Here is a 25,426-nt window from a genome sequence, read left to right as displayed (position 1 = left end):
GAGTTCCGCAGATTTTATTTTGCCCTTCATTTGAATTCTAGAGTAAACTCCTTGGGGCAGGGGACCTTTTCTGGCTCTGTGTTGTGCGAAGTACTCTGTGCTCCAAAAATAATGATAATAAATAAGAAGCGCATAACAGAGTATTTCCTTGTATTTATCATAAATGGGTTGCTTTTTTATTTTAATCAAATACCCCTTTGCCCTGGCATTATTGGAGAAAGCCTCTAGCTTCCCTTCTCTAGTGCCTGCATTCGTTTGTATCCCCCGCTAGGGCATTTAGCACTTCCCTGGCACTGTCTGGCTTTGAAGTGCTGCACAGTCGCTAATGCCTCCATATATATGGGCATATTTATGCATTTGTGTAAACGCCTTACCTGGGTGCACACATATGGCTTTGTATGCGTGAACATGAGTGTGTGTGTGTGTGTGTGTGTGTGTGTGCTCTTAACGGTCTGGAGTTTGCCTCACCAGGGTCTGTGCTGCCTCCGCCCCCTTTCTCAGCCAGAAATAAATGTCTGATGTAACATGGATTAGGACCGAGGAATCTCAGCGATGGTCCAGGCTGAGTGCGAGCAGGGCACAGAGTGGGTAAGAAAGACACAGGGGCTACTGGCAAACACTGAGCCCTGGGGTAGGTTTGGGAAAGCTGTTAAGGAATCCCAGGGTCAGGCCTAATCCCTGGGTGGAGCAGGTGCAGCAGGAAAGCGCCTTTCATCTACCAGCATCGCAGCAAGACAGAGTCCGAGGAATCACACAGTCAGGTAGGAAGCGCTTGGCTCTGAACTCGAGGGGCGGAGGGGAACAGCGCGGGACGGGGAGAATTGCTACATTCAGAAGCAGCAGGAGGCAACTCAGCAGCAGCACGCTGGCGTTTGGCCCCCCCGAGGAGCAGGCTCGCTCCCCGCACCGCTTGTTAGCTCAGACTCACTGAGGGGCTGGAACCTGGAGAGTTTATAGTTAGGGCCCTGCCAAAGTCAGGGTCCATTTTGGTCAATTTCACTGTCAGGATTTTTAAAATTGTAAATGTCATGATTTTGCCTATTTAAATCTGAAATTTCACACTGTAATTCTAGGGGTCCTGACCCAAAAAAGAGTTGTGGGAGTGGCCACAAAGTTATTGTGTGTGGGTGGGGGGAGTTGGGGTACTGCTACCCTTGCTGCGGCTGCTGGCAGCGGTGCTGCCTTCAGAGCTGGGTGGCAGCTGCTGGCCGGGAGCCCAGCTCTGAAGGCAGAGCCGCCACCAGCAGCAGTAAGGGTGGCCTGGTATGGTATTGGCAGGGCACTGCCTTCAGAGGTGGTCACCGGCCAACAGCCACTGCTCTTCGGATGCTCAGCTCTGAAGGCAGCACAGAAGTAAGGGTGGCAATACCTCAGCCTCCCTAAAATAACCTTGCAACCCCCCCCCCCCCCCGCAACTCCCTTTTGGGTCAGGCCCCGAGTTTGAGAAACGCTGGTCTCCCCCGGGAAAGCTGTATAGCACAGGGGGAGGTGGTTAGGTGCATTCAGCTTGGCTCTGAGGGACCCCCTTATGGGGGCTAGCAAAGCAGGCATTGCAGCTCTCAGGGAGCCGCGGCTGTGGGCAAGATGGGCAGCAGCCCAGGACATGGGAGCTGGGCGGGGGAGGGGGGCACGGTGCTGTGGAGTTGTTGGCTACATTACAGAGAAATGGCCACTCACATGGGACTCCCCATGCATGGATAGGCCAATGGGCCATCTCGCCCCATACCCTGCCTCCCACAGTGGCTCATACTGGATGCTGCAGAGACTAACACCCCCAGAATGGCCCCAGTTGCACTGGAGGGGAAGTTTGTTCCTGCACCGAGCTGGTGATCAGCTTATACCCTGGAGCATGAGGTGTCTTGTAATGTTTCCTTACTAGTGCTGCTGCAGGGGCTAATCTTATCCATGGCTGTGCGTTCAGCCTATTGGAAATGGGGTATTTGCCTCCATAATACCCTGCAGCAGTGAGTTCCGCAGGCTGTGGCGAGCAAAGCATTTCCTGTCAGTTGCTTGACATTTGCTGTCGTTTAATTCCTTGGAGTTCTTGGATAATGGGGCGGGGTGAATAGGAGCTCTCTCAGGCCCGTCGGCTGGGCTCTGGAGGGGCAATGGCAAACCCACACGCCAGTGCTTGGCGACACTAGAAATGGGGAGTGGAACGTGAACCCATGCTGAGTCCAGAGATCTTGCCAGGCAAGGACTCTGCATGACTGCGGGTGGGGAGGCCAGTTCACCCTTTCAGGCCGTGCTAGGGGTGGGGAAGCTGTGTGCCCTCTGATCGCTGGGGTGTGGGGATCCAGGCTTTATTGAAAGCGAGGACAAAACTCCCATTGACTTCAATGGGGTGAAGATTTCGCCCTGGGTCACCGAGTCCTAGAGGAGCTGCCATGTATCGGGAGTATCAACTCCCCCCTTCCCTGTACAAGCAGCCCCTGTTATGGCTGCAGCAGAGTCGCTTGCTAGGAATGCTGCTGCACCTGCAGGGCCTTAAACTCCCATCAGACTCTCCTAAGGGGAGCCCAGCATCTCCCGACCTAGCCCTCCAGCTTGCTGAGACCATCCTCCCAAGAACCACCAGGTGCCGTCCTCTTTGCCCAAAGGATCAGAGTTACAACTCCCTGCTCTACTGAGGGCAGGAGCTTAAAATAGACCGTGGCTAAATGGGAGCTGAGGGAGCCGCGAGGCGCAGACATGGTCTCTACAGTGAAACCCACAAAGCAGAGCAAGGTGCTGCTAACTTGGCCTGCTGCCCCATTCAGGCAGGGGGACCCCATCCGTTCGTGCATCACACGGGGGGAGACATAGACTAAATCCTGCCTCAGTGCGGCAGGATGGACTAGAGAACCTCTTGAGATCCCTTCTAGCCCGACACTTCGATGAGTCTGTGATTCTATGGCGGTGGTGTGGGGGGAGGAACGAGATGGGGACTATTTTTTCCTCTTTAAAGAAATGCTCAGGGAGGGCCTTCCTGGGGGCTGACTTGCAAACAGAGCAAAAGTGACTGATTTGAGCTTCTTCTTGGCTTCAGGAGGGTACAAGTTAAAAGGCTTAGATGGCACAGGCAACCTCAGAAATATGATTGATTGATCAAATCATAGATCCCTGTTCTGCCCATGTGCCAAGCATTGGTTTTGTTCCATGACTTAGGGTAGAATACAGCCCTAAAATACATATAAGGAAACATGCAACATTTTCATTAGCTTGTGAAACTCACCACTGCAAGGCATGAAGTCACACACTTCAGCAAAATGAAACATAAAGGAGCAGACGTTTATGAATAAATGTGGCACCAGCCAGCTAATCTAGCAGTCACAAGGGCTCTTGCTTCAGGCCCTAAGCAGAGGGGTAGCTGAGCTCAGAAAGCTCAGTATACAACACAGTGCAGCTTTAATTTGTATATTTTGAATAGCGTCTTTCATACAAGACAGCCCCCCACAGTGCTTGGCAGAGTTTAATGCAGGCCGGTGCATTGTATTAGGGACAGAGAGCCTTGGTGCAAAATCTTCGCCTAGGGAATACATTAAGTAGCTCAATCATCAAGCCAGCAATGGAAGGCAGAATTAAGAGGCATGAGCAGGGAGCAAAGAGATTTCAGATGGTGACTTGCTGCAGGAGACAGCACCCGATGGCAGGAGCTGCGGAGGAGAAGGCTCTTGCACCAGCAATGGCGAAGCATGTGAAGGGTTGGCAAGAAGCTAGTCCAAGAATAGTGGGGAGAACGGGGAGGCGAGCACAGAGGGCCAGGATGTGGTCACTTGGAACAGCTCTATGGTGCTAGAGACATGGAGGGCTGGTCCTGAAATGAATGGGAGATGTTTGCAGTGAAGTTGGGGTGATGTGAGGGCATGATACAGTTCCTATGACCATAAAGCGGAAGAGAAACCCCCTTTTTCCAGCTGCATTCTCTCTGGTTTTGTGCTTATTTTCCAAAAGGGAGCAAAGCTGGGCCCCAGGGTAACCGTTTGCAAAAAGCAATCACACGACCCTCAGAACTCCACCTGGGATCAGTTCTTCCCAGGGAGGGGGCAATTGGCACACTGGGGGTAACGTGTGAGTAGCAGCCAGGGTCTGCCCTGACGTGTGAGCTCTGCTGGACTTCTGCTGCTTTTCCAGGTGAGAAGATGTTCCCACTTATGCATTCGGACCACACCCGAGAGAGAAAGAGGCAGGCGATGGCCATCGTGAGGGAGATGGCGGGAAATGGTAAGAGACGCCTTGTGCTAACCTGACTTACGGAGTAGCCCCAGGTTGCCACGTGCAATCCATGGGGGCTGAGCCAGTTCCCATTGAAGACACTGGCAAAAATCCCCTGGACTTCAGGGGTATTAATGTTACTGGTCTCCTCCTTGGACTTTCCAAACAAACGAACGGTACATTGTCAATTAACACTAATGGGGCCCATACCCCAGATCGCTAGAGGTTATTCTGAGCCCTTCCCGGCACCAGGATCCCCTTACTACCCTCCCTTTTCATCCCCCCCACAAGGCCCCCTGGTCCCCACCTCTTTGCCTGGATGTGGCTCCCATCAGTTCAGTTTCTGAACCAGCCTGATGGGCACTGCAGAGTTATGCCAGATGTTTGTCACTCCTAGGGGCTGAGTCAACCAAACCCTCTCCTCGCCTCTCCCCAGAGCGAGGTTCTGCTGGCTCCCCATGCACAGCCACTGGGCCCTCGCTGAGCCTAACCCCCTGTTGCAACCCCTGTGCTTTCACTGCCCTGCTGTGTGTGTGTCCTCAGTCCCCCAGCTGGACCTGGGGAAGAAGGTCAGCACCCCCCAGGATCTGATGGTGGAAGAGCTGTCTCTGCAGACAAACAGGGGCTCCAAGCTGTTCCAACAGAGGCAGAAGCGGGTGCAGAAGTTCATCTTGGAGCATCCTACTGGCTACAGAGCCGTGAGTCGCCTCATTGTGATGGGAACCCAAATCGGGGCTGACCCTGTTGCAGCAGCGTGATGGTCACGCTCTTGGCTGACAGTCCGGGGACTGAACCAGGGACCTCCAGAGCTAATGGCAAGAGCTGCTTCAGCTTGAGCTGAATCTCCAGAAATGGGGGGGGGGGGGCTATAATAAAGCCGGTCCTCTAGCTCGGCACGGAGGGGGAGCTGTAACACTCACGCATTACGCCAGCACCCTGGCCTACCTCCCTCGCCCTTTGCTGGGGTACATGGGAGAGCATCACTTGAGCAGGCCCCCTGAAAGGCAGGGCACGTCTTAGCCCAGGATATGGGGATCCCTGAGTTAACAGGAAACCCTGTGCAGTTATTGTCACCGCACGTTTTAATGGGAAGGAGTGTGAGGGGGGGCAGCCATCTTTGTTGTGGGCCCGTGCGCCATGAGCTGTGAGGAGAGCTGGGCTGTCACCACAGGGCACTGCCAGCTGCCATGGCCAGTTTCTGTGGAAACAATCCCCTTGGCAGAGCCAGGAAACCGGGCTCTGAAACCACGTGCGTCGCCAGCCCCTACGCTGATGGCACGCTCCCGGCACTGGGGCTGCGTGCGGGGCCTGCTCCCCTCAGAGAGTGACATCGCTCCCCGTGCCCTCCACAGAGTTCAAGCAGGATGGCAGCAGGCGGCTCGCCCGGCGCGGCTGAGGGGGACCTGGCGGGAAGACCGGACGCGTGGCTGGTGAGTGTCCCTGGACTGGCCAGTTGGACTGGAGCTGTTACTGAAGTAGCCTCATTGGCAGCTCTAGGTCAGTGCTTTGCCTGCGTTCACTGAGCAGGGACATGCTGGAAAGGGCCGTGAGGGGGCTGGCAGGCTGCCATTACCCCCGCAGCAGGGTGCTTGCATGCTCTTTGCACCAAGGCACTTTGGAAAGCTCTGCATGCTGGCCTATTCGGTTGGGATGAAGGTAAGCGTATTTCACCCTGATTTCATTTTCTCCTTCTTTCTGAGGGAGGCAGGAGCCCCGTGGGTCCAACCTCCATAAGTATCCTTCCATGGCTGGAGGCCTGGGTTGACAATCTCACAGGGTCAGGCAAAAGTGAAGCAAGGTGGTAGTTTTCCTCCAAGATGCTAGCAGTTCATCACAAATTCACCATGCAAGTGTCCTGGAAAGGACCAAAGATTAGAAAACAAGGGGCCGGTAGGTCCGCCCTGAGGGCCACTGGTGGAATCGTATGAGGTTCTGGGGCTAGCAGAGCAGAGGATGCTGCAGCAATGCACGCCATGCCTGGCTCTAGCTAGTGCAATATACTCTTCTCATCCCTGAGCAAAAAAGTGATCACCCTTCAGGAGACGTGACTAAGTCTCCTTCCCTGCCCTTTGCTACTCCATCTTCTCCACAAGACCTTCCCTCGGTTGTCAGGGGCAAAGCGGAGCAGACCTCACCTGGTGTCCTGTCCACAGCCTTCTCCTATTGCTCTTTCCTCTCTAGTCTGCCCAGGGCCAGGAGAACTATCGCACTGAGCGTCACATGGCAGCAGCAGGCCAGGGGACCCCTCCCAAAGTGCCCAAGAAGACAAACAAAGTCATACAAATGAGTAAAGCCCTCAATCCCGAGGCCCTGGCCCCAGGTAAGGAGTTGCGCACAGAAAAGCACCACCATGACCGAGCTACGGCAGTGAAGTAATGAGGAGCCAGACCTACAGGACTTGTTATCGATAGAAGGCGTGTGGCCCCCATGATTCCCAGTGGCAGAGCCTGAGGACCCCACCCATAGCCAATCAGGGAACAGCCATCCCATGTGGCAAGGAAAGCCTCCTTTCCCCTCCCCTTTGCCCCCACAGATGTCACTTGCAGAGAGGTAACCTAGTCGCTACAGCTGGCTGGGCATCGTCTGCCAAAGTGTTTTTTCAATGGAAAAAGAGTTGGGGTTTTGGATAAAAAAATGATTTTTTTTTAAATGAATACATTTTTGCCAATTTTTTTCAGGTATTTGTCAAAAAAAAAAAACCACCCCAACAATCTGAAATGTCAGTGCTAGGACAAAAGAAACATTTTGATAAAAAGAAAAAAATTAGTTTTTCTCTACATTTTTCATGTCCTGGCCAGCTCCACTGCTCTCCCAGCCCTTCCCAGGGGAGGGCAGAGGTCCTGTCCACACGAGGACAGTCCCGGGCAGGCCTGACGATCCAGTGAAGCTGGCTGGCTGCTGCCTTGCAGGTCTGCTGTTGTAACAAAAGCCTTGTCTTCCAAACGCAGGCTACTCTGGACCGCTGAAGGAAGTCCCACCAGAGAAGTTCAACTTCACTGCCATCCCCAAGGGCTACTGTTCCCCTTGGCAGGAATTCCTCTTCAGCGAGGACTACCGGATCGAGAGCAAGAGCCAGCTGCCTGAACTGCCCAGGAAACCCAGCCACTTCGAGTTGAGGAGCTTCAACAGGTAATGGTCACCTGACACATCCACCGTGTTTGCTGGGATATGCTGGGGGTTCTGAGCTGATGGAGGACTCGGCCTGGGGCACAGGTCAGGCTTGGGGGATGAAAAAGTGGCTGGAGACCTTGCTAAGAGCTGCTATTTGCAATTTTTCTTGCAACCCCATTTTAGCTGCTTGTTGTAGCAACCGCCCCTGGGAAAGGCTGGGCAGGACAGGGGTCTCGTGCAGCACAAAACCAAGATGGGGCACCCTGGACTTCTCTGCAACAGGACACAAACAGCTGATCATCGGCCAGCCCCGGCTGGAACCAGTGAGGCTGGTGGGTGCTGAGCACCCCGTTTTTTTCCCATGGGTGCGTGAGCCATGGAGCAACCACAGAGTTGGCGCCTATGCTCAGAGCAGTCTCCGTTCCACACCTGTTAGGCCATGGCCATGCTAAGTGACAGCTCATGCGCTAGGCTAGTTTTCACAAGGTGACACATAGCTGCAGAAGCAGCTAGGACACTAGGTTAATCCTTATGCAAGGTGCTGAAAAGTCACCTGATTCCTTCCAGCCACACACTGGAGATTGAACTCCCACACTTCTACCAGTGGCTGCAGCAAAGGGTGCATCCCCAGGTACTCTGTGCAAGAGTTAACCTTCCTCTTTGTTATGCTTCCTCAGATCCGAGAAGTTAAAGTAGGGCTGGGTTTGTAAAGTACTCGGATGGGAGACTGCCAAGGGAATCCTGTGTTCTGCGGACAGCAGGAGTGGGGTTCCAGTAGAGGCGTTCTCACTTCTCAGTCAGTAGAGAACAAGGTACCTAGCATGGAGTTCAGGGCACTGAACTTACATAGCAACATCTTTCAGCTGCATCATAAAACTGAGGCCCTGACCCCTTCTGGTCATTGAGGATCCAAAAATCCCTTTTCATGAGTGTATGTCTCGGGTTCACCCTGGTCCCCCGGCCAAAGCGCCGTTTGGATAATTACAACCTGCCTAGCTGAATTCTTGCTACGGTTTCAGATGGATGCAGACTTCTTCTCACTTCTTGCCCTAAGCTGCTGTGCAATGTCGGTGGGCCCCGTTAACCAGCTGCCTTATTCGAACCCTGAGGTGGCCGCATGCAGGAAGTTATGGAGATGAAAGGTGTTGTATAAATGTAAGATATTAGCGAGGGACTCGCCAACCCCTTCCCACACCAGACCCAGGGTAACTAGCAGGGAGCACATGAGCCACCTAGCAGAAAGCAAGGCCATGGTAGAAGTGATGCTGCCAGCCAGAAGCAAAGGGTGGAAAAGCCAAGGGGTTTCTATTGTGATTTCCTTACCACCCACCGTATTCAATATTTAGAATTTTTCCCGTCCCCAGCTCCATCAGGCATATGCTGTAGAGGGACGGGGGAGGTGCTGAAGTCACTTGTTCTTTAGTTTTTCGGGCTGGTCGTGTTTCTCAGCCCTTGGCTCAGTATTTATTTCTGGACAGAAACTCAAACGGGCATGTTTCTATATGATGTGTACGGCTGCCTAGCTTCACCCTGTGTTATTTCCCCTCTGAACTGCTGCTCTTCTATTTAAAGCCCTAAACTGACATTTAATACAGCTAGATGCTAATTTAATGCCAAGTCTCTCACCTCCATTTTAACTCCTCAGTGAGGCACAAAGTGCCGGGAAGCTGAATTTACAGATGTCATGTTTAAACTGAGTTAAAAAAAAACACATGATCCTTGTGGAGCTAAGGTCCTGATTTTGAAAATCACCTCTTTTAATTTGATCTTCCCCCCCTCCCCCCCGGCCACCCCAAACAAATCCAACCCAAAGCTGTTAGGAAAACAGATGCTGCCTTTTGTATTAAGTGAGATGCCAGAAATCCTGCCTATGAAGCAAGATGAACCCTGGAGTATTTCACATTTGTAATAGACCAGTGGAAAGTTCATGACCTCTCCCAATGACTGAATTCAAGCAGGCTGGTTTATTTACAAAATGCAGAGAGGTGATGAAAGACCTTGAAGAGGCTCGCAGAGATGGTACCTGCCCTACGTGAGCTGTAACACGAGGCTTTGAGAACGACTTTGCCACATGCTCCTTGGGGGAACTGAGCATTTCTGGAACAAGCCTTCATCATCCACACTTCCCCCAGAAGTGGGGCTCAGACGTGCAATCCCTGGGACGCTGCTGAGAGACATGATGCCATGTTACTGGAGTAACGGATGAGACAATGTAACAGAGCACGCTTTCCAGAGCAGACATTTGCAGATACACCCCCCAGTCAGCCTTTACTGCTGCCCCCAAACCAGTGCTCTGCCTTAAACGAAGGCCTAATATTCAGCACAACCCTAGCTGCTCCACGGGAACACACCTCTACCCTTCTATCATTTCTCCAGGAACAAATGACAGCTCAAGCCACTGCACGAAAGCTCCCTTTCGTCACGTGCCAAGGGAAGTTGCCCTGGTGCCGAAAGCAGGTTGATTGTTAAGAGATGTATGACAGCATTGATCATGAGGTGGTGGTAACACAGCTGCAGTTCCTTCCAGAAGGCTTTGGCTGCACAGAAGAGGCTTCACTCTGCTTTACAAAGGAGAGCAGAGGATAGGACTTGCTGCCCCAAGACCTTTCATGTGTGGGGTCTCTCTCATGCCTCTTCTTGTTCGATACGCACGTGGAGGCTGGCAGGGTTGCTAAGGGGAAGTGGGGCGGAGTAGCCGTGGGGGCTGACACCCAGCTCTACCTCGCCATCTCAACCAAGGCTGCTGAGGTGGTGGGACAAGCGACCCTGTCTCTCTGCAGGCGTTCGGCTGAGGGCCAGCTAACCGAGGCTCATTCTAGAGATGAATCTTTTGAGGGGCTGAGGGAAACAGACAGAGTAGGTGGGGATTATGGTGGCTGGAAGGAGTACAGCTGCCATTCATGACACAGGGTGGCAACTGATGGCTCTTGCTAGATGACAAGGCTGCTATTGGATGCTCAAGGAGCAGCTAGTCCCGAGTGTTTTTTCCATCCGTGGCTACCAAGAGAAGTATGCCCCCACCCCCCATGAAAATGCTAAATTTTCTTCCTTTGTGCATGCAGGATTCCTACCCCGTTCGGTGGAGTGCTACTCAATGACACATTCGCTGTGCCTGGGTTGGAGATGGAGGCTCAGACAGACACGCCAAACAGCCTGGAGCTCGTCTGGAATAGACCCAGCTTTAACAGAGCACCCCAGGGCTGGGTACGGATTTTACCAGAGACGGAAGAGCTGTAATGTAATCTTACTCCCTTCTCCTACCCCCCCAGATGCTTTATCTGCTAGGCTCAAACATGCTTTGTTTTAAATCGCTGGTAGAGGTACTCCTCAGCACAGCAGAAAAGGGGAGTCGAATTTTTACCCATGCACCCCGTGAAGGCTCAGTGGCACAGTATGTCATTCACTTCCACACACAGCCGCCAGCAAGCTCACATCTAGAGCCATTCCTGGACTACGCCGTTACAAGGTTTCCTAGGTGTCCATTATTGTGGCAGTGGGACAAGTTGACCAGCTAAGTTCTCACTGATAAAACAGTGGGATTCCAGTAAACTTCCACATCCATCATTATACCATGGAACAATCCGACTGGAGCAGACACATTGTCCTCGCTCCAGTGTTGTAGCAAATGGCAGAAGAGCCAGTTGTCATCACATCAAGTCGCCTTGCAAGGGTTCTGCTGAAACATTTAACACCAGCATTGACAGGTGGTGGCTGCTCAGAGAAATCCCAGCTTAAGGGCAGTGCTGTAGAAATGTAATGTTGGTTGAGATGGCGAGGGGGAGTAATAAGGCAGTGGTAATTGGGGAATGCGGGTGAAATAAGTTGCTAATGGCTTTCTGACACATAAGGAGATAGCATGTTAAAAGAAATTACATCTAACTCCGCTAAGAAACAAAACACTGGGCTGGGTGTGCGGGGCTGGCTGTCAGGTAGAAACATGTACTGCATATAAGGGAGGGGAGTGCTTGAGATCACCAATACCCGAACTGGGAGAATCAGGAGCCTATGCCATTTTCCATGCTAGTTACTGGTTGGTGTGTTACACTTCCTTTCCTACCCCTAACAACTTGCTGTATGAGGTTACACACCACGGTTTTAATATTTACACCACTTGATTACAATTATCTATGGAGTGCCTGATGCTGCTCAGATTTTCTTTTTTACTTCAATAATAGTCAGGATCGGATCCTGCTGGTTTCAGATGCAGTACACAATCGGTGCAGCCGCAAAAAACAATGATTCTGTATTTCAGTACTTGCCAATCTGATTATACAAATCAATGCTTGATAAAAACATTAATGTGGTCCCACTAGGGAAGAGAGGACATCCTACATAACACACACCTAGGGCAAGCAAGACCTTCATGCAGCACATGCAGAAAGTAGTCAAGAATGGTGTTTTGACCACAGCCTTTTGGATGTACACAAACACAGTATACAGAACAGAGCTCTCCATCAAAGGAAGAACGCTACCAAAAAAAAGGGCAGAGCAGAACCCATGTATGTTCCAAACACTCCCACTCACCCTGGCTAATAGAATAGCTCCAGCTCAACTATGCACTTTCTACATTTGTTTAGTTGTTTTTGTCAGATTCTGACGATAACCCTACTGTAACCTAACTGTGCAAAAATGGTCTTGTTTTCTTTTTTAGTGGGTGAGTAATAATATATAGTTTTTGCATCATTGTGGTTAGGCTAGGTAAATAATTTTGCATCCAGGCTGGTAAATGTGGCAATTTTAAAAGGCTGCCTTATTTGTAAATAACATTACAACCACTGTGTTTCTAATGCCAATGAGGCCATCCAGAGGGAAAGCATGCACCTCAGTTAATTACAATCTGGGGCACTCCCCACTGCGATGCAACACTCACGTGGGGAACGTTCATTCCTCTGCCCGCCCCCAGAAGCGCACCTGGGCAAACTGAACAAGTAAAAGAGCCAGTCGAAGTGTTTAAAGGTTTGTGCCTGCGAAGTACTGTCCAGCTCTGAGCCCATCTCCCTCCCCTTTGCCTGTGAGCTGGAGGCCATGTTTACATTCAGAAATCTGGTTGCAGAAAATAAATCAGCTGTATTTTAAAACTTGTCTCAGTTCAGTACTTGTCAAATTAGTGCTTGCAGAATAAGGCAGTGACTGGCTTGAGTCAAGCCCAGAACAAGCAGGTGCTGTGCCAGCTCCCCCCCACCCCCCCACAGATCTGTCAATGGCTCGTCAAAAGCCTGTCCTGTAACACGCTATTCTGGGAGCTGCTGAACAGCACCAAGTTGTGCTGTATTTTGATATTTTTACTGAGGGCTAAACCTGAGACCAGCAACGCTCATTTCCCTCTAACCTATGCCAAGTTTAAACCCAAGTCTCCAGAGAGGAAAGGCCAGTGCACTAACCAGGGGCACCCCCTAGAGTACTGTACTTGCCTATGCAAGATCCTACATGGTGCCTGCAAGGTCAGAACTTCACAATGCACCTCAGCAGTCCAAAGTGCAGCGTGGTGAAGCAGAACTGGGGCTGTACTCTGGCTCTCTCACGCCACTCTTCATCTTTACGAGGACAGAGGGCTCAGCCAAACAAGGTCAGACAGTACGCAGACAAATTCTGTCTCTGGAAGCAGGGCCCAAACATTTGGAAAATCTTCCCATTTTAATTAAAAAACCAACACCAAGTAAATAAGGCTTTATCGCATCACACGTGTCTGTTTACCAAAACATATCTACAGATCAGTTACATCAAAGCAACAGACTTTGGTACTTTAAAATCCCCCACCCGGACTCCTATGCACTGTATTAAATTACAGACTTTATACAGAGAACAGATGCTCCAGGGTGAATGATGAACACAGAGCTCTTAAAAAAAGAATCACACAACCTATCAAACGAAAAATGGTTTGGTCCATTTCACAGCTTGAGAGCCATTTTACGCGAAGGCCACAAGAGCCATAGTTCAGACTGGATGAGCTTGCAGTACTACTGCTGCCTCATTCCTGGCAGTTTCAGTAACAATGTTCATTCCCCAAGGGGAGGGGCAGGAAGGTCCCAGCTGGCCTATCTGAGATAGATGCTCAAGCAGCCATCTGTCTGGGTCATGCTGGAATTGGCAGTAGGGGAACTGTTTGCATTACCTAGCACTTAACTGTGACTATAGGGGCTTAGGATTCTCCAGTTTCCCACGATCAGAAGAAAAGCAACCCGAAAAAAGTCACAGTAAGTAGGAGGAGAAATCCCTGGAAGTTGCGCCCCTGATGCTAGTTTCCTTTCCCCTCAGTGTTATCTTGGAGCGTTCTGGCTTAGTGCTAGAGGACCTGGTATCTTTTTTCAATGATGAATCACTAGTTATTTGACTCCGGAATGAATATTACTAGCGAAATCTCCAGGTAAGTCTGTACAAGAGACTCCAATCCATTCCAGGTGTAACCTGTTGAGGCTATCAAACCGGCTGAAGGTGTGTTTTTTTCCCCAAGAGACAAATTTATTTCAAAATGTGCAAAACTGAATACACTGATGGGACTGTAATTCTAGTACAATTCATTCATGGACCCTCTAGATCACGTCTCTCCACATTCCTCCCTCCCACATCCCCCACCCATGATAGTAAGTGAATGATTCAGGTTATATGAATGACCAGATTAACTAGTGGCAACACAGAGCTCATCTTGCCCTGTGCGTGCAAGCAGGAAGCAAGGCTTAGTCTCCAGCTCGCCCACAGCTGAACATATTATGCTACCATGGTAACCAAAAAAATGACATCTACTCAAACGGTGAACAGGTCAATGGGGTGCTAGGGAGTGTTGTGCTTCCCAGCGTGGGCACCCATCCTCTGTGGATCTTGAGAAGGGTAGTGGATGGGGCCTGGGGCTCTCATGAAGGGAGGTGGAGGCCCCATGGTGTGGAACATGTGTGGTCCAAAACCTGCAGACACAGAATACAAGTGTCAGATTACCAGGCGTCCTGATGAAGTATTTTACTAATGCCTATTTGTCATTCAAGCCAGATAAGCAAAACATACTTGAGCCCACGGAAAGAGTGCCCCCTCTCCTCCTTCACTAATTCCTGAGGAATCCCAATTTACTCCCTTTTAACCTCTCTAGCAGCATAGTGAACAGCTGAGGACATGTTGCTATTCAACGACACAGTGCAGATTCCAATTCTGCCAGTGCCTGTTCCCCTGCACCCTATTATATTATGAACTTCTAAATGTTTTGTTTTCACTACTGAGCATAGCAGAAGTGTTCGGGTAACGAGACCATCCAGCACAGCTGGACAAACCCAACACGTCCTGAAGTTCCACAGGGAAAAGGCTTCACGTTTTGAATCTACAAAGTTAAATATTGACACTAACGTTCTATCTGTTTAGAGTCACTCCTAAAAGTTAGGGACAACATGGGGTTTACACAGCTATCAGCTAAGCAGGGTGGGCCTCAGCACAGTTTATGGGATTCTCCTGGGTACTGCAGAATTTTGCAGAGAACATATTACAGCACAGGCAGTTTTGTCTAACAGAGCCAGTTCTACAGCACAAGCTGTTTCATAAACCCAGATCGCACTTAGTAGGTACCACACAAAACTACAATAGAGGGCACCGGCTAGTAGGTAATCTGGCAAGTAGGAAGTGATTCCAGGCCTCTCTGGTAAAGGACACAGTTCTACCTCTCCCCACTGAGGGGGCAAGAGGGAGGGAATTACCTGGAGGTGGGGGCGGAGCAATGCCGGGAGGTGGTGGCAGGGCAATGTTAACCACGGCTGGAGGGCCACTGGGAGGTAGGTTGAAGTAATTTGCAGATGCCTCTTCTTCTGCAGCTGGAGGAGGGGGAAGAGCTTCAAAGACAGAAACATCCCTTGGTTACTGGTGAAAGCTAGCAGGCAAAATATAAGCAAGTACCCACCCTTGGCCCTAAGGGGAGTGCTGCAACCAGCTCTCCTGACAGGAACTTTGTTAGCAGTGTGTATCTAACAGACGCAGGATGCTAGTGTTGTGCTAGAACAACAGCCGTGATCCCTTCCACAGGCTATGACCTTTCCACAACAAAAAGCCACCTGAATCCAATCCTAAACAACTGGGATTGCCTGCCCCAACAGATGATACTGAATGGCTCAAGAACACACAACCAGATCTTATGCCACAGATGGTCTCAATGATTTAAGTGCCTTTATTCTAACCATTGTAACTTTTCAATCACCCTGTAAAAAAGGCTTTGAGTCACCTTGAATTTCTTTCTAGCCAAAGATCCCTTCATTGCCCATAAATACAAGACTCTCCAGCCAGCTCTTATTCGAACACAGGTTCACTCGCTGCTCTGAGAGTGGAATGTGCTGCTGCCTGACTGGCCCCAGCTCCCAATGGTAGAGAGAGCAAACTAAGCGTAACTCTGTTAGGTAATAATTGGAGATATACCAATCTCCTAGAACTGGAAGGGACCTTGAAAGGTCATCGAGTCCAGCCCCCTGCCTTCACTAGCAGGACCAATTTTTTGCTCCAGATCCCTAAGTGGCCCCCTCAAGGATTGAACTCACAACCCTGGGTTTAGCAGGCCAATGCGCAAACCACTGAGCTATCCCTCCCCCCTCTGCCTCATGGCAGCAAGTGACCTGCTGTTCTGCGTCTGAGAGGCCAGTCACTGGTATGGAACCATTTCCCTTACCTCCAGGTAGCCCTGGGACTGGCTCCAGCTTTATACCAGATTCTGTAGTACCTTCTTTCTCCTTCTCTTTCCCTCTTGCTGCTTGCGACCTGAAATCAAAGCCAAAAGCATTAGAACTGAAGAAGGAGGTAGCAGAGTGGGCAGATCCTCACAAAAGATAGTTTTACGTCACCAATCCCAGACCCACTGCTTCAGGCCAAGGATCAAGAATTTACAGAATGCTAGCAGCAGGGACTTGGTAAGTTGGCACAAAAGGAGTTAGTGCTGTTTTTTCAGACAGCAGCGTACCCACCCCAAAATAGAATTTCTCAAAGAGACCCAATGCCAATTACCCTCCAACACCTCATTCCCCACCAAAAGACAGGCAACTCAGTAAATATTTGGGTCTTTTACACACTTGGCTTCTGTTCTAAGTCACCAAGACTGCTTTTGAGTTGAATAAGGAACAGTACATGACTCTGACGTGCTCAGTTAAGAGTGGATCCTCCAAAAACAATATCCAGAGGAAAGCCTCCAAAAAGGAAATAAATGCTTCCCCTCTTCTTCTCCCACTTGCTCACCTCCCCCACTTGACATTGAGTCTGCGTCCATTGACAATAAGCTTGTTAAAGGATTTCTCAGCAGCCACTTCAGCAGCTTGCCGTGTGGCAAACTGGATGAATGCACACTGCTGCCTCTGTACCACGGTTATCGTCCGGATCTCCCCGAACTGGTAGAAGTGATTTCTGCAAGGAAAGGACAGCAAAATTGGTTTCTGCTCCTCTTCGCCATAAAAACACAGTACATTAAAAGGTCTCACATGCTCACATCCTTGGAAGACAAGCAGCCTTTCCCCTCTATATCACTGATTCAAATCCAGTGTTAGAAAAGAGGGGAAATGCCTGTTACAGACCTTTAATCCCTACATACAATTATGCAGCAACAGTGTCAGGCTTTAACAGGGGTTTCTTCAGAATTCAGGAATTCGGAGGATGGAGGTTAGCTCAGGGGATTTCAATTGTAAAAGTGCAAAATGGGATCCTCTGGGCACCAACAGCAATGATGTATTTTTCGGGGAGATGGAAGACAAGAATTTAAACACAGCACACAAGATGTTGCTTAGACTTAACCATATTCCCACCTCCAGAAATTCTGCACTCCTCTAAATAGACCTATTAGCCAGCTTCTGGTTAGGGAAAAATGAACAAGAGTGGTCACTCATTCCTGACTGATATGGACAAATGAAGGGGCTGCATAACCAAGGGATGAACGGCCTCCTTCATTCTCATTCAGGCATAGCAACCTCAACAAAATGCTTGCTAAAGATGAACAATGTGACAAGCATCTTAGGAAAACCTTAGCAAGCTAATTCTCAGTTATCAAGGCATCAAGCTGAAAAGCAAATGTCAACTCAGATGTACCAACGTACCTCAGATCAGTCTCAGTGATGGTATCTCCCAGGCCTCCTACATATAATGTGGTAATGGTCTTGTCGTCAGGTGGGTCCAGACGAGGCATGGTTGAAGCCCGTTTCAGAAGCTTATCAGCTACAGGGTCATTAATACCATAGTAACGATCTTTGATGTTCTGATCGGCCAGAGGATCATCTGGGTCTGTAGGTTTCTCGTGTCTAAAGTATAGTAAACAAAGCATTTTATAACATTGCACTGTTACAACTGCACTAGACTAACATGACTGCAACAGCCACCTCTCTCCTTAAAAGGCTGAGGACTAACAGCATTCAAATAATCACACCAAAATGAAACCCAATTAAAGATCCCTAAGAACTCAAATTACTTATTAATTTATTTATTATAGCATTTGCCACATACAGTTTTAACAAATGGCAGCTCGGAGAGCTCAACCAAGGTCCCATGAAATTGCAAGAGCCGGGTTTCAAACAAAGTTACTTGCTGATATGTTCAGATCACTGATGGTGGGACAGTATTTTCTGCTGCAAGGACTGATGTTGCAAAGAGAGGCAATGTACAACGCAAGAGAAAAGCTGCACTTGTTATGGTGAGTGATGTTTCAGCTCACTGCTGAATACACACAGTATGATCAAGAAAGACCTTGCTGCAAAGGGATTCATTCACTGGGGATATATGTCAAGTTAACATTCAGTTTCAGAAAGCCTTTGACAAGGTCCCTCCCCAAAGGCTCTTAAGCAAAGTATGCTGTCATGGGATAAGAGGGAAGGTCCTCTCATGGATTAAAAGACAGGAAACAAAGGGTAGGAATAAATGGTCAGTTTTCAGAATGGAGAGAGGTAAATAGTGGTATCCCCCAGGGATTTATACTGGGACCAGTGCTGTTCGACATATTCATAAATGATCCGGAAAAAAGGGTTAAACAGTGAGGTGGCAAAATTTGAAGATACAAAATTACTCAAGAGAGTTAAGCCCAAAGCAGACTGTGAAGAGTTACAAAAGAATTTCACAAAACTGGGCAACAAAACAGCAGATGAAATTCAATGTTGATAAATGCAAAGTAATGCATCTTGGAAAACATAATCCCAACTACATGTACAAAATGACGAGGTCTATATTAGCTGTTACCACTCAAGAAAGATCTTGGAGTCGTAGATAGTTCTCTGAAAACATCTGCTCAATGTGCAGCAGCAGTCAAAAAAGCTAACGGAATGTTGGGAATCATTAGGAAAGGGATAGATAATAAGACAGAAAATATCATAATGCTACTAATATATCTATCTATCTATCTATCTATCACTGGTTTGCCCACACCTTGAATCCTGTGTGTTGTTTTGGTTGCCCCATCTCAAAAAACTTACATAAGAATTGGAAAAGGTCCAGAGTAGGGCAACAAAAATGATTAAGGGTTTGGGACAGCTTCCATACGAGAAGAGATTAGAAAGAGGGGGGACTTCTCAGCTTGGAAAAGAGATGACTAAAGGGGGATATGACAGAGGTCTACAAAATCATAAATGGACTGGAGAACGTGAATAAGGAAGTGTTATTTACCCCTTCACATAACACTAGAACCCAGGGTCATTCAATGACCTTAATAGGCAGCAGATTTAAAACAAACAGAAGGAAGTACTACTTCACAGAACGCACAGTCAACCTGTGAAACTCATTGCCTGGGGATGTTGTGAAGTCCAAAAGTATAACTGCGTTCAAAAAAAGAATTAGATTAGTTCATGGAGGGCAGGTTCATCAATGGCTATTAGTCAAGATGGTCAGGGATGCAACCCCCCACTCTGCGTGTCCTGAGTCTTTAACTGCCAGAAGCTGGGAGTGGACGACAAGGGATGGATCACTCGATGATTGTCATTCCCTGTGAAGCATCTGGCATTGGCCACTATCAGAAGACAGACTACTGAGCAACATGAACCGTTGGTCTGATCCAACATGGCTGTTCTTATGTAATTTTTCCTGCAACACGTGCAAAAATGCTTATGAAGACACTGCATTACTTCCATTTTACTGAGAATTCCTTATATTGCATACCATTGTGAACATGTTAGCTTTTCAAACAAAACTGTACCTGTAGGGACACTCTTCCCCTCTCTTGCATTCTCCTTTCACCCAAAAGGAGCAGATGTGGGGTCGGTTGCGTTTATAGTAAGGGGTGGTCCGAGCCAGTTTAAGCAACATGTCACTGGTAGAAGTAGCTTTTCCTAGAGCACCAACTGGTCTTGTGCCATCAGAGTTCGAAATCTAAGCAGTAGGTAAAGAATGCATATTTCATTGCTTGGGACAGGAAATTTATGCACATAATCAGACAAATCAGGAAGCTTTCAAGATTATCTAGTTCATTTAATCTACAGCACAAGTGAAATAAGCCACCAATAGATTCTGTTATAAATGCATTCCTTACTTCTCTCTCCATGTTCTGGGTGTAATACTCTTTATTGACATCAGATTTAGGCATGTCATCTTTAAAAGAGAGTCCTGCATCTCGAACCTGAATAGGTAGACCTAAAATTAAATGGAAAAACAAAATTAATATTAACCGAAAGCAGAAAGACCAAAAATGGTTATTATAACATACTAAGGTAGCTGTATTCGGAGATAGGAGTCCTGAAGAGCAGTCAAATATGTACAGATTCATTGTTTTACACTGCATTAATTAATATCCTCTGGATACTATTACTTCACCTGCCGTGAAAGGTGAACTGAATGAGACTGAAAGTTTGTCTAGTTTCATGGTAGTTTTTTAAAAGCCTCTGCATAGTCTACTGCAACATATTTGAATAGTGAGATTCAGTCACAAATATAATTCATCCTACATCTAGCGTAACTAAGGGAAGTATTTTTACGCTTGCCAGCAACAAAAGCATGCAATGTCAAGATTCTAATCCTTTCTACAGTTAGAGTAAGATCCATTTGGTATCAAAGTCCAAACACACTTGGAAATTCATAGCAACTCAGTAGTATGAACACAGACAATCACATTACAACACTAGTGTGTATAGGAAGATCTTATTTTAGAAAGGATACAATTATTAGACAAAATTTAGTCTTTAGTGAGCTGGAAAGTTTATGCACAGACAGGAGCACCATCTGGCATATAGATGTGCCTTCTGGTATATCCTAAAAGAGATCGTAGTCAGATTTGTTCAACTTCTCTCTCATACAAACATCTCCATGCCCTAGGCGCACAGTCATGGAGATACACATTTATTTAGAGATGTATTAAAACTATGCAGAGACAGGAGACAAGCAAAGTCAAGTCTCAATCTGTACTTGCAGTTTTTGGTAAATTGACCCCAGCTACACACCATATTCCAGGTCAAGCAGGCAGGTCTGACATACATTCTTCAGCTTGCTACATGTTTGGCACACTTCTGTCTTCTTAAAGCGCATTCGAACACCTGGGCACCAGCGAAACACTGTGAAGGGCCTGGCACAAATCTGAGACAAAGAGAGCAGTGACTTGTACCACTCTAACTGCAGCCAGCAATGACACTAGCATGCAAATTCTTATTGAAATTCAACTACTACTAGAGGCTTATCACCTGCCTAATGTTACTACCTTAATACGTACAAATTCAAGCAAACAACTCAAAAAAACCCAATCTTTTCTTGGTTGCCCTATTTTGACAGGAGAATAAAGTTTTGGCTGGACTTTCTTGCAATGATTTGAATACTCATGCAACTTTGCTCAGAGCACAAGGCAAAGAGGACTTCTACTTAGTTCAAAGAGCTGTACCTAAAGGATCATTACAGCTAATTTGTAGGATATGTTTGCAAATTATACACTTGCTGGGATAGCAAAAGACCCAGTCCATCTGGCCACAGGAATTTAGGCCCAGAAAAGGATGGCCTTACTCTGAAGTAATGCATACTGTCTCTGTGGGGAGGACGTTTCTACTTCCATTGTATACTGGACTCGGGGAAGGGGAGCTGGCCCTCAGTACATCACTCTGGTTTCCTAACAACAAGGAGATGATGGTAGGAAGGAGGAAAAGAGGGAAACAATACATTTTAACTCCTCCACTGGAGTCAATACAAGGCATTCTGCTTTATATTTCCAAGGGATATCACTAAAGATTCCTTCATTCTCCTTTTTGAAACACAAAGGCTGGCTTGTCTCAGAGATACCCAGCATGAACCACTTGCTGGCAGGGGAGTTACTGAGATCCAGAGGAAAGCCAAGTTCCATCTACCACCCATTTGCCAAGGCAAAAGTGAAGAGGAAATGAATTTTTAACAGGAAAATGCTAGATTGATTAAATAAATTCAACAGTAATCCAGTCCAGCATTAACCACTGCTATGTTATGAGCTTTTTTTTTTTTTTTTTTCGAGTAACAGCAACTGATAAATTGGATTCTCTTCTTAGTTTGGATTTAAGTTCAAACCTTTTTGAGATGACTTTTCATTCCCCCCCCTACTCTTTCTGAAAAAGTTGTGTCAGTAACCTTCCCACCAGGAGTGCTGAACACTGCATCTTTTGGTGCCAACCTATGGATACAGGGAATCCACTAGGAGGATGGAGTTAAAGAGCAACACCACACACTCCTGGCGCGAGAGGGAAGGAATCTGTATAACTAGGTGATTTGGTTATTTTTGTTCGGGTGTAATTATTCTCTTACAGGGTTTGAAACCTAAACCTTAGAGCACTGTGCTCTTGCAAGAGACTGAGTGAAAATGACTAGAAGCAGAAGTGAATCTGAACAATTCCAAACTTTTTTTTAAAAAAGTGAATAACCAGACTAAATAGTGAAATAAGGGAAATAAACCTAAACATTTTTCAGTTGTAATAATTAAGGGTCCAAATCCTGAAAATGTACAATCATCAGTAACTTCACTCACATGAGAAGCCCCACTGACTTTCATGGATAAATCACATGACTAGAGTTATTAATTATTTGTCTTACTGTAGCACCTATGATCCCTAGTCACAGACCAGGACCCGATTGTGCTTGGTGCTGCAGAGAACGAGGAAAAAAAAAAAGATAATTCCTGCCCCAAAGAGCTTGCAATCTAAGTGTCAGACAAGAGACTACAGATGGATAGAGAGACGGGAGAGTATACAAGGAAACAACGAAACAACATTGGTCAGCATGATAGGCAGTGAGCACACTAGTAGTTTAACTGTTGTCAAGTATTTGTAGGCATCAGGGCATTCACATGGTCAAGAGCTTGCAAAATCCAACCCTTAAAATGTTAACAAGAATAAGCAATTGTTTGAAGCTAACTATTGGACTGCTATCTGATATTTTCAGCATTATATCTTAATCCTAAATGGAAACTAATGAGCTAGTCCAGAAGTCAAAGCTTACAATGAAGAGAAACATACCTTGCATTCTTTTCCATATTTCTCTTTGGTCTGGAATAAAATCAAATGAAAATTACTAAAAAAACCCACAAGATACTAGTCAATGCTATGATCATACATTACATGCCTTAGAAAATACTCTAGTGCTTTCATCTCTTCCACCCAACCTTCCACATGTGGTACCACCACAGCTTCTGCATGTTTTCTCTCTGTGCTGGTTGCATTTGGAGATGTCTGACCCTATGGCTTTCACTTAATCCGGAGAGCCTTTGAAAGGTAAGTGGGAGGAAATCACTTCCAAACCCTTCTATTTTTTTCTGATGGCAGAATATTCAATAGAATATTTTTAAATCTTTCAAAGAAACCCCTCAGCTTCGGCTTTTAATATCTGTTTTCTAAACAATGTCAAAAACATCCAGAGATCCGTAACACAAAAATAAATCCTCTATCAATCTCTGAAACACAGATCATATTTGCATTAAAAATTATAGCTCATTAGAATTTCATAAAGACTAAAGTGTGCTTAGGGAGAGGAGAGTGGAGAAAGGTGGATGTTTAAAATGAGACTACACTACATGATTGTACTTGGTGTTGGGAAAGATAAAACAAAATGGAATGGTGACAGGTACACAGCCTTCCACTGAAGATGTTAATACACTGAGTATAAGAACAAGGATTTAAGAAAGGACATTCAAGCAACCTTCATCAGATATCAAAGCACTTTTCAAAGCACATTTTAAAGATTTAACCTTTCAGTACATCACATTTCTCTAAGTCAAGAAGACAGTCATCAAAGTTGTGATAGAACGCATGTTTACCCTCTCTCTTATGAGTTAACCATTAGACAAGTGGTCTTGACTTCACCTCAAGTTTTTTATTGTTTGATTTGTTTTATTGTGTTCCCCATGCCCTCGGCCAATCCCGAAATCTAGCCCTTTTCCCCTATGCACGCATGTTCTGCTGCCAAAAAGCAGCACGCAGAAGCCTGTATGCATTTTGGCATCTCCTACTTGCCTCATTTGACTGAGCTCATTTTTAGTCCTCTAAACCTGAGGTTCAGTGCCTAATCTCACCATACACCTTAAAAGGACAACGACTCGAACCAGTCACATACCATTCTGATATAAGGGTTTTCTCCAAGGCATGTCTGACACAGAATGGGGAAGTCCTGCATCAAGGAGGAGAAAAAAATAGTCAGGAGGGCTAAATCTCAGAGTTCACTTCAGATTACATCTCCATTCCACAGCAACATCTCTGCAGGCTGCTTCTCTCAGATCAAAGATGCTGGACTGGCCAGTACTAATTTAAAGCTCTGACTACTCAAAGTGTGTGTGTGGGGGAGGGGGACAAAGGCCCCCAATATGCCCCAACCAGCTATTAGCTGAAGACTTGTGAAGAGCCTCACGCCCGCTGCCAGTTATTTTTATTTTCAAAGCAGGTCACTCCCCCAAATACACGGTAAGATCCCACCGTGTCAGGAGTCCAGAGTAGACACCAGCAACCCCGGGGGACCCGTGGCCTCTGCCAGTGCCCGACATTTACACGGGGTCGGCGCCCAGCGGCCCCGAAGAGGGAGCAAGGCCCTGCACCCCCCTAGGGAGAGCGCCCCGGCCGAGAGCCTCCCGCCTGAGCTTCAACACCTGCCCCAGCCCGCCGCCGCCCCAAGGCTCCCTGGGCCGTGCCGCAGAGGGAGGCTAAAACCACCGCGGGAGGATGGAGGCCCCTCACCCCCACCGGGCCCGGGCCCAGGCCCAGGTCCGGGCCTTACCGCGTCCTCCCAGTTCTGCCGGTTGTAGGTGTTGGAGCCCAGAGACGTCGCCATCTTGGAACCAGCCCCGGTACCCGCAGCAGCAAGGCCCGGGCGGAAGCGCACGCGCCGCTCCGCCTGCAGCCCGGCATGCACCGCGAAAGGAAGAAGGGCCGTGACCCCGGCATGACCCTCGGAGAGCTGGCGCGCTGCCGCCTACTGGTATCCCCTCTAGCCAGCACTAACCATAGAGATGGGGGGTCTGGCCCTTTAATTCACCTCGCGGGAGGGGCCAGTGCTCCCAGTGGCTCCTGCCCCAGCAATCCCAGAGAGGCTGCTCCCCTGGCCGGGGGAGGGGGAATCCCACTAGAGAGTGGGGGGGTCAGAGAATCCCCCACTGGGGTTGGGTGGGGGAAATGCCCCCCTTAGGGAGGGAGGAGGGAGACTCCCCACTTCATTATGGACAAAGACTCCTGGCGAAGTCAAACCACAGACAAACGTATCGAAACCTTTTGCAGAAGCAGATGAGTTAAAGGACTTTAAAGGGGGCAGGAGGCATTGTGCTACCACCTACTTACTGAAGGCTGTGATCAAGGTAGGATTGTAAATGGACCGTTTAGGCACATTAAGAAATCTGAACAGGCAAGTCTGAAGAAAGTTTAGCAGAGATGTACTGCTATCTATTAAGGTGTAATATACATTTATAAGGGAAACCAAGAAAAGTCTTTGACAAGGTACCGCATCAAAGGTGCTTAAGCAGAGTAAGCAGAGGATAAGAGGGAAGATCCTCTCATAGATCTGTAACTGGTTAAAAGACGGGAAACAAGGGGTAGGAATAAATGGTCAGTTTTCAGAATGGAGAGAGGTAAATATCAAAGCCCACCCTGGGATCTGTACAGGGACCAGTGTTGTTCAACATATTCATAAATGATCTGGAAAATGGGGTAAACAGTGAGGTGGCAAAGTTTACAGAAGATACAAAATTTCTCAAAAGAGTTAAGCCCAAAGCAGACGGCAAAGA

The 25,426-nt window shown here is 47.8% G+C and overlaps 2 protein-coding genes across 2 annotated transcripts; one reads left to right on the top strand and one right to left on the bottom strand.

The window, feature by feature from the left end:
* Positions 1-511: 511 nt before the first annotated feature.
* Positions 512-10,728, top strand: MYOZ3 (myozenin 3). The gene is made up of 7 exons (XM_039486231.1): positions 512-761; positions 4,114-4,203; positions 4,738-4,892; positions 5,547-5,624; positions 6,376-6,514; positions 7,143-7,323; positions 10,368-10,728. Exons 2-7 carry the CDS (start codon positions 4,122-4,124, stop codon positions 10,540-10,542), a joined length of 810 nt encoding a protein of 269 aa, XP_039342165.1. The 5' UTR covers positions 512-761; positions 4,114-4,121; the 3' UTR covers positions 10,543-10,728.
* Positions 10,729-12,920: 2,192 nt separating this feature from the next.
* Positions 12,921-24,635, bottom strand: RBM22 (RNA binding motif protein 22). The gene is made up of 11 exons (XM_039486229.1): positions 24,427-24,635; positions 23,773-23,826; positions 22,680-22,709; positions 20,658-20,790; positions 19,754-19,854; positions 19,421-19,593; positions 17,343-17,543; positions 16,495-16,659; positions 15,935-16,023; positions 14,979-15,110; positions 12,921-14,204 (listed from the first exon to the last, which is right to left on the bottom strand). The coding sequence occupies exons 1-11, from the start codon at positions 24,478-24,480 to the stop codon at positions 14,074-14,076; spliced, it is 1,263 nt and encodes a 420-aa protein (XP_039342163.1). The 5' UTR covers positions 24,481-24,635; the 3' UTR covers positions 12,921-14,073.
* Between the last annotated feature and the right edge of the window lie 791 nt (positions 24,636-25,426).

This window comes from Mauremys reevesii, linkage group 8, assembly GCF_016161935.1.
Source record: "Mauremys reevesii isolate NIE-2019 linkage group 8, ASM1616193v1, whole genome shotgun sequence".
In the NCBI taxonomy this organism is placed as follows: domain Eukaryota; kingdom Metazoa; phylum Chordata; order Testudines; family Geoemydidae; genus Mauremys; species Mauremys reevesii.
The sequence above is the reverse complement of the archived record's forward strand: the minus strand, read 5'-3'. Positions and strand labels throughout refer to the sequence as shown.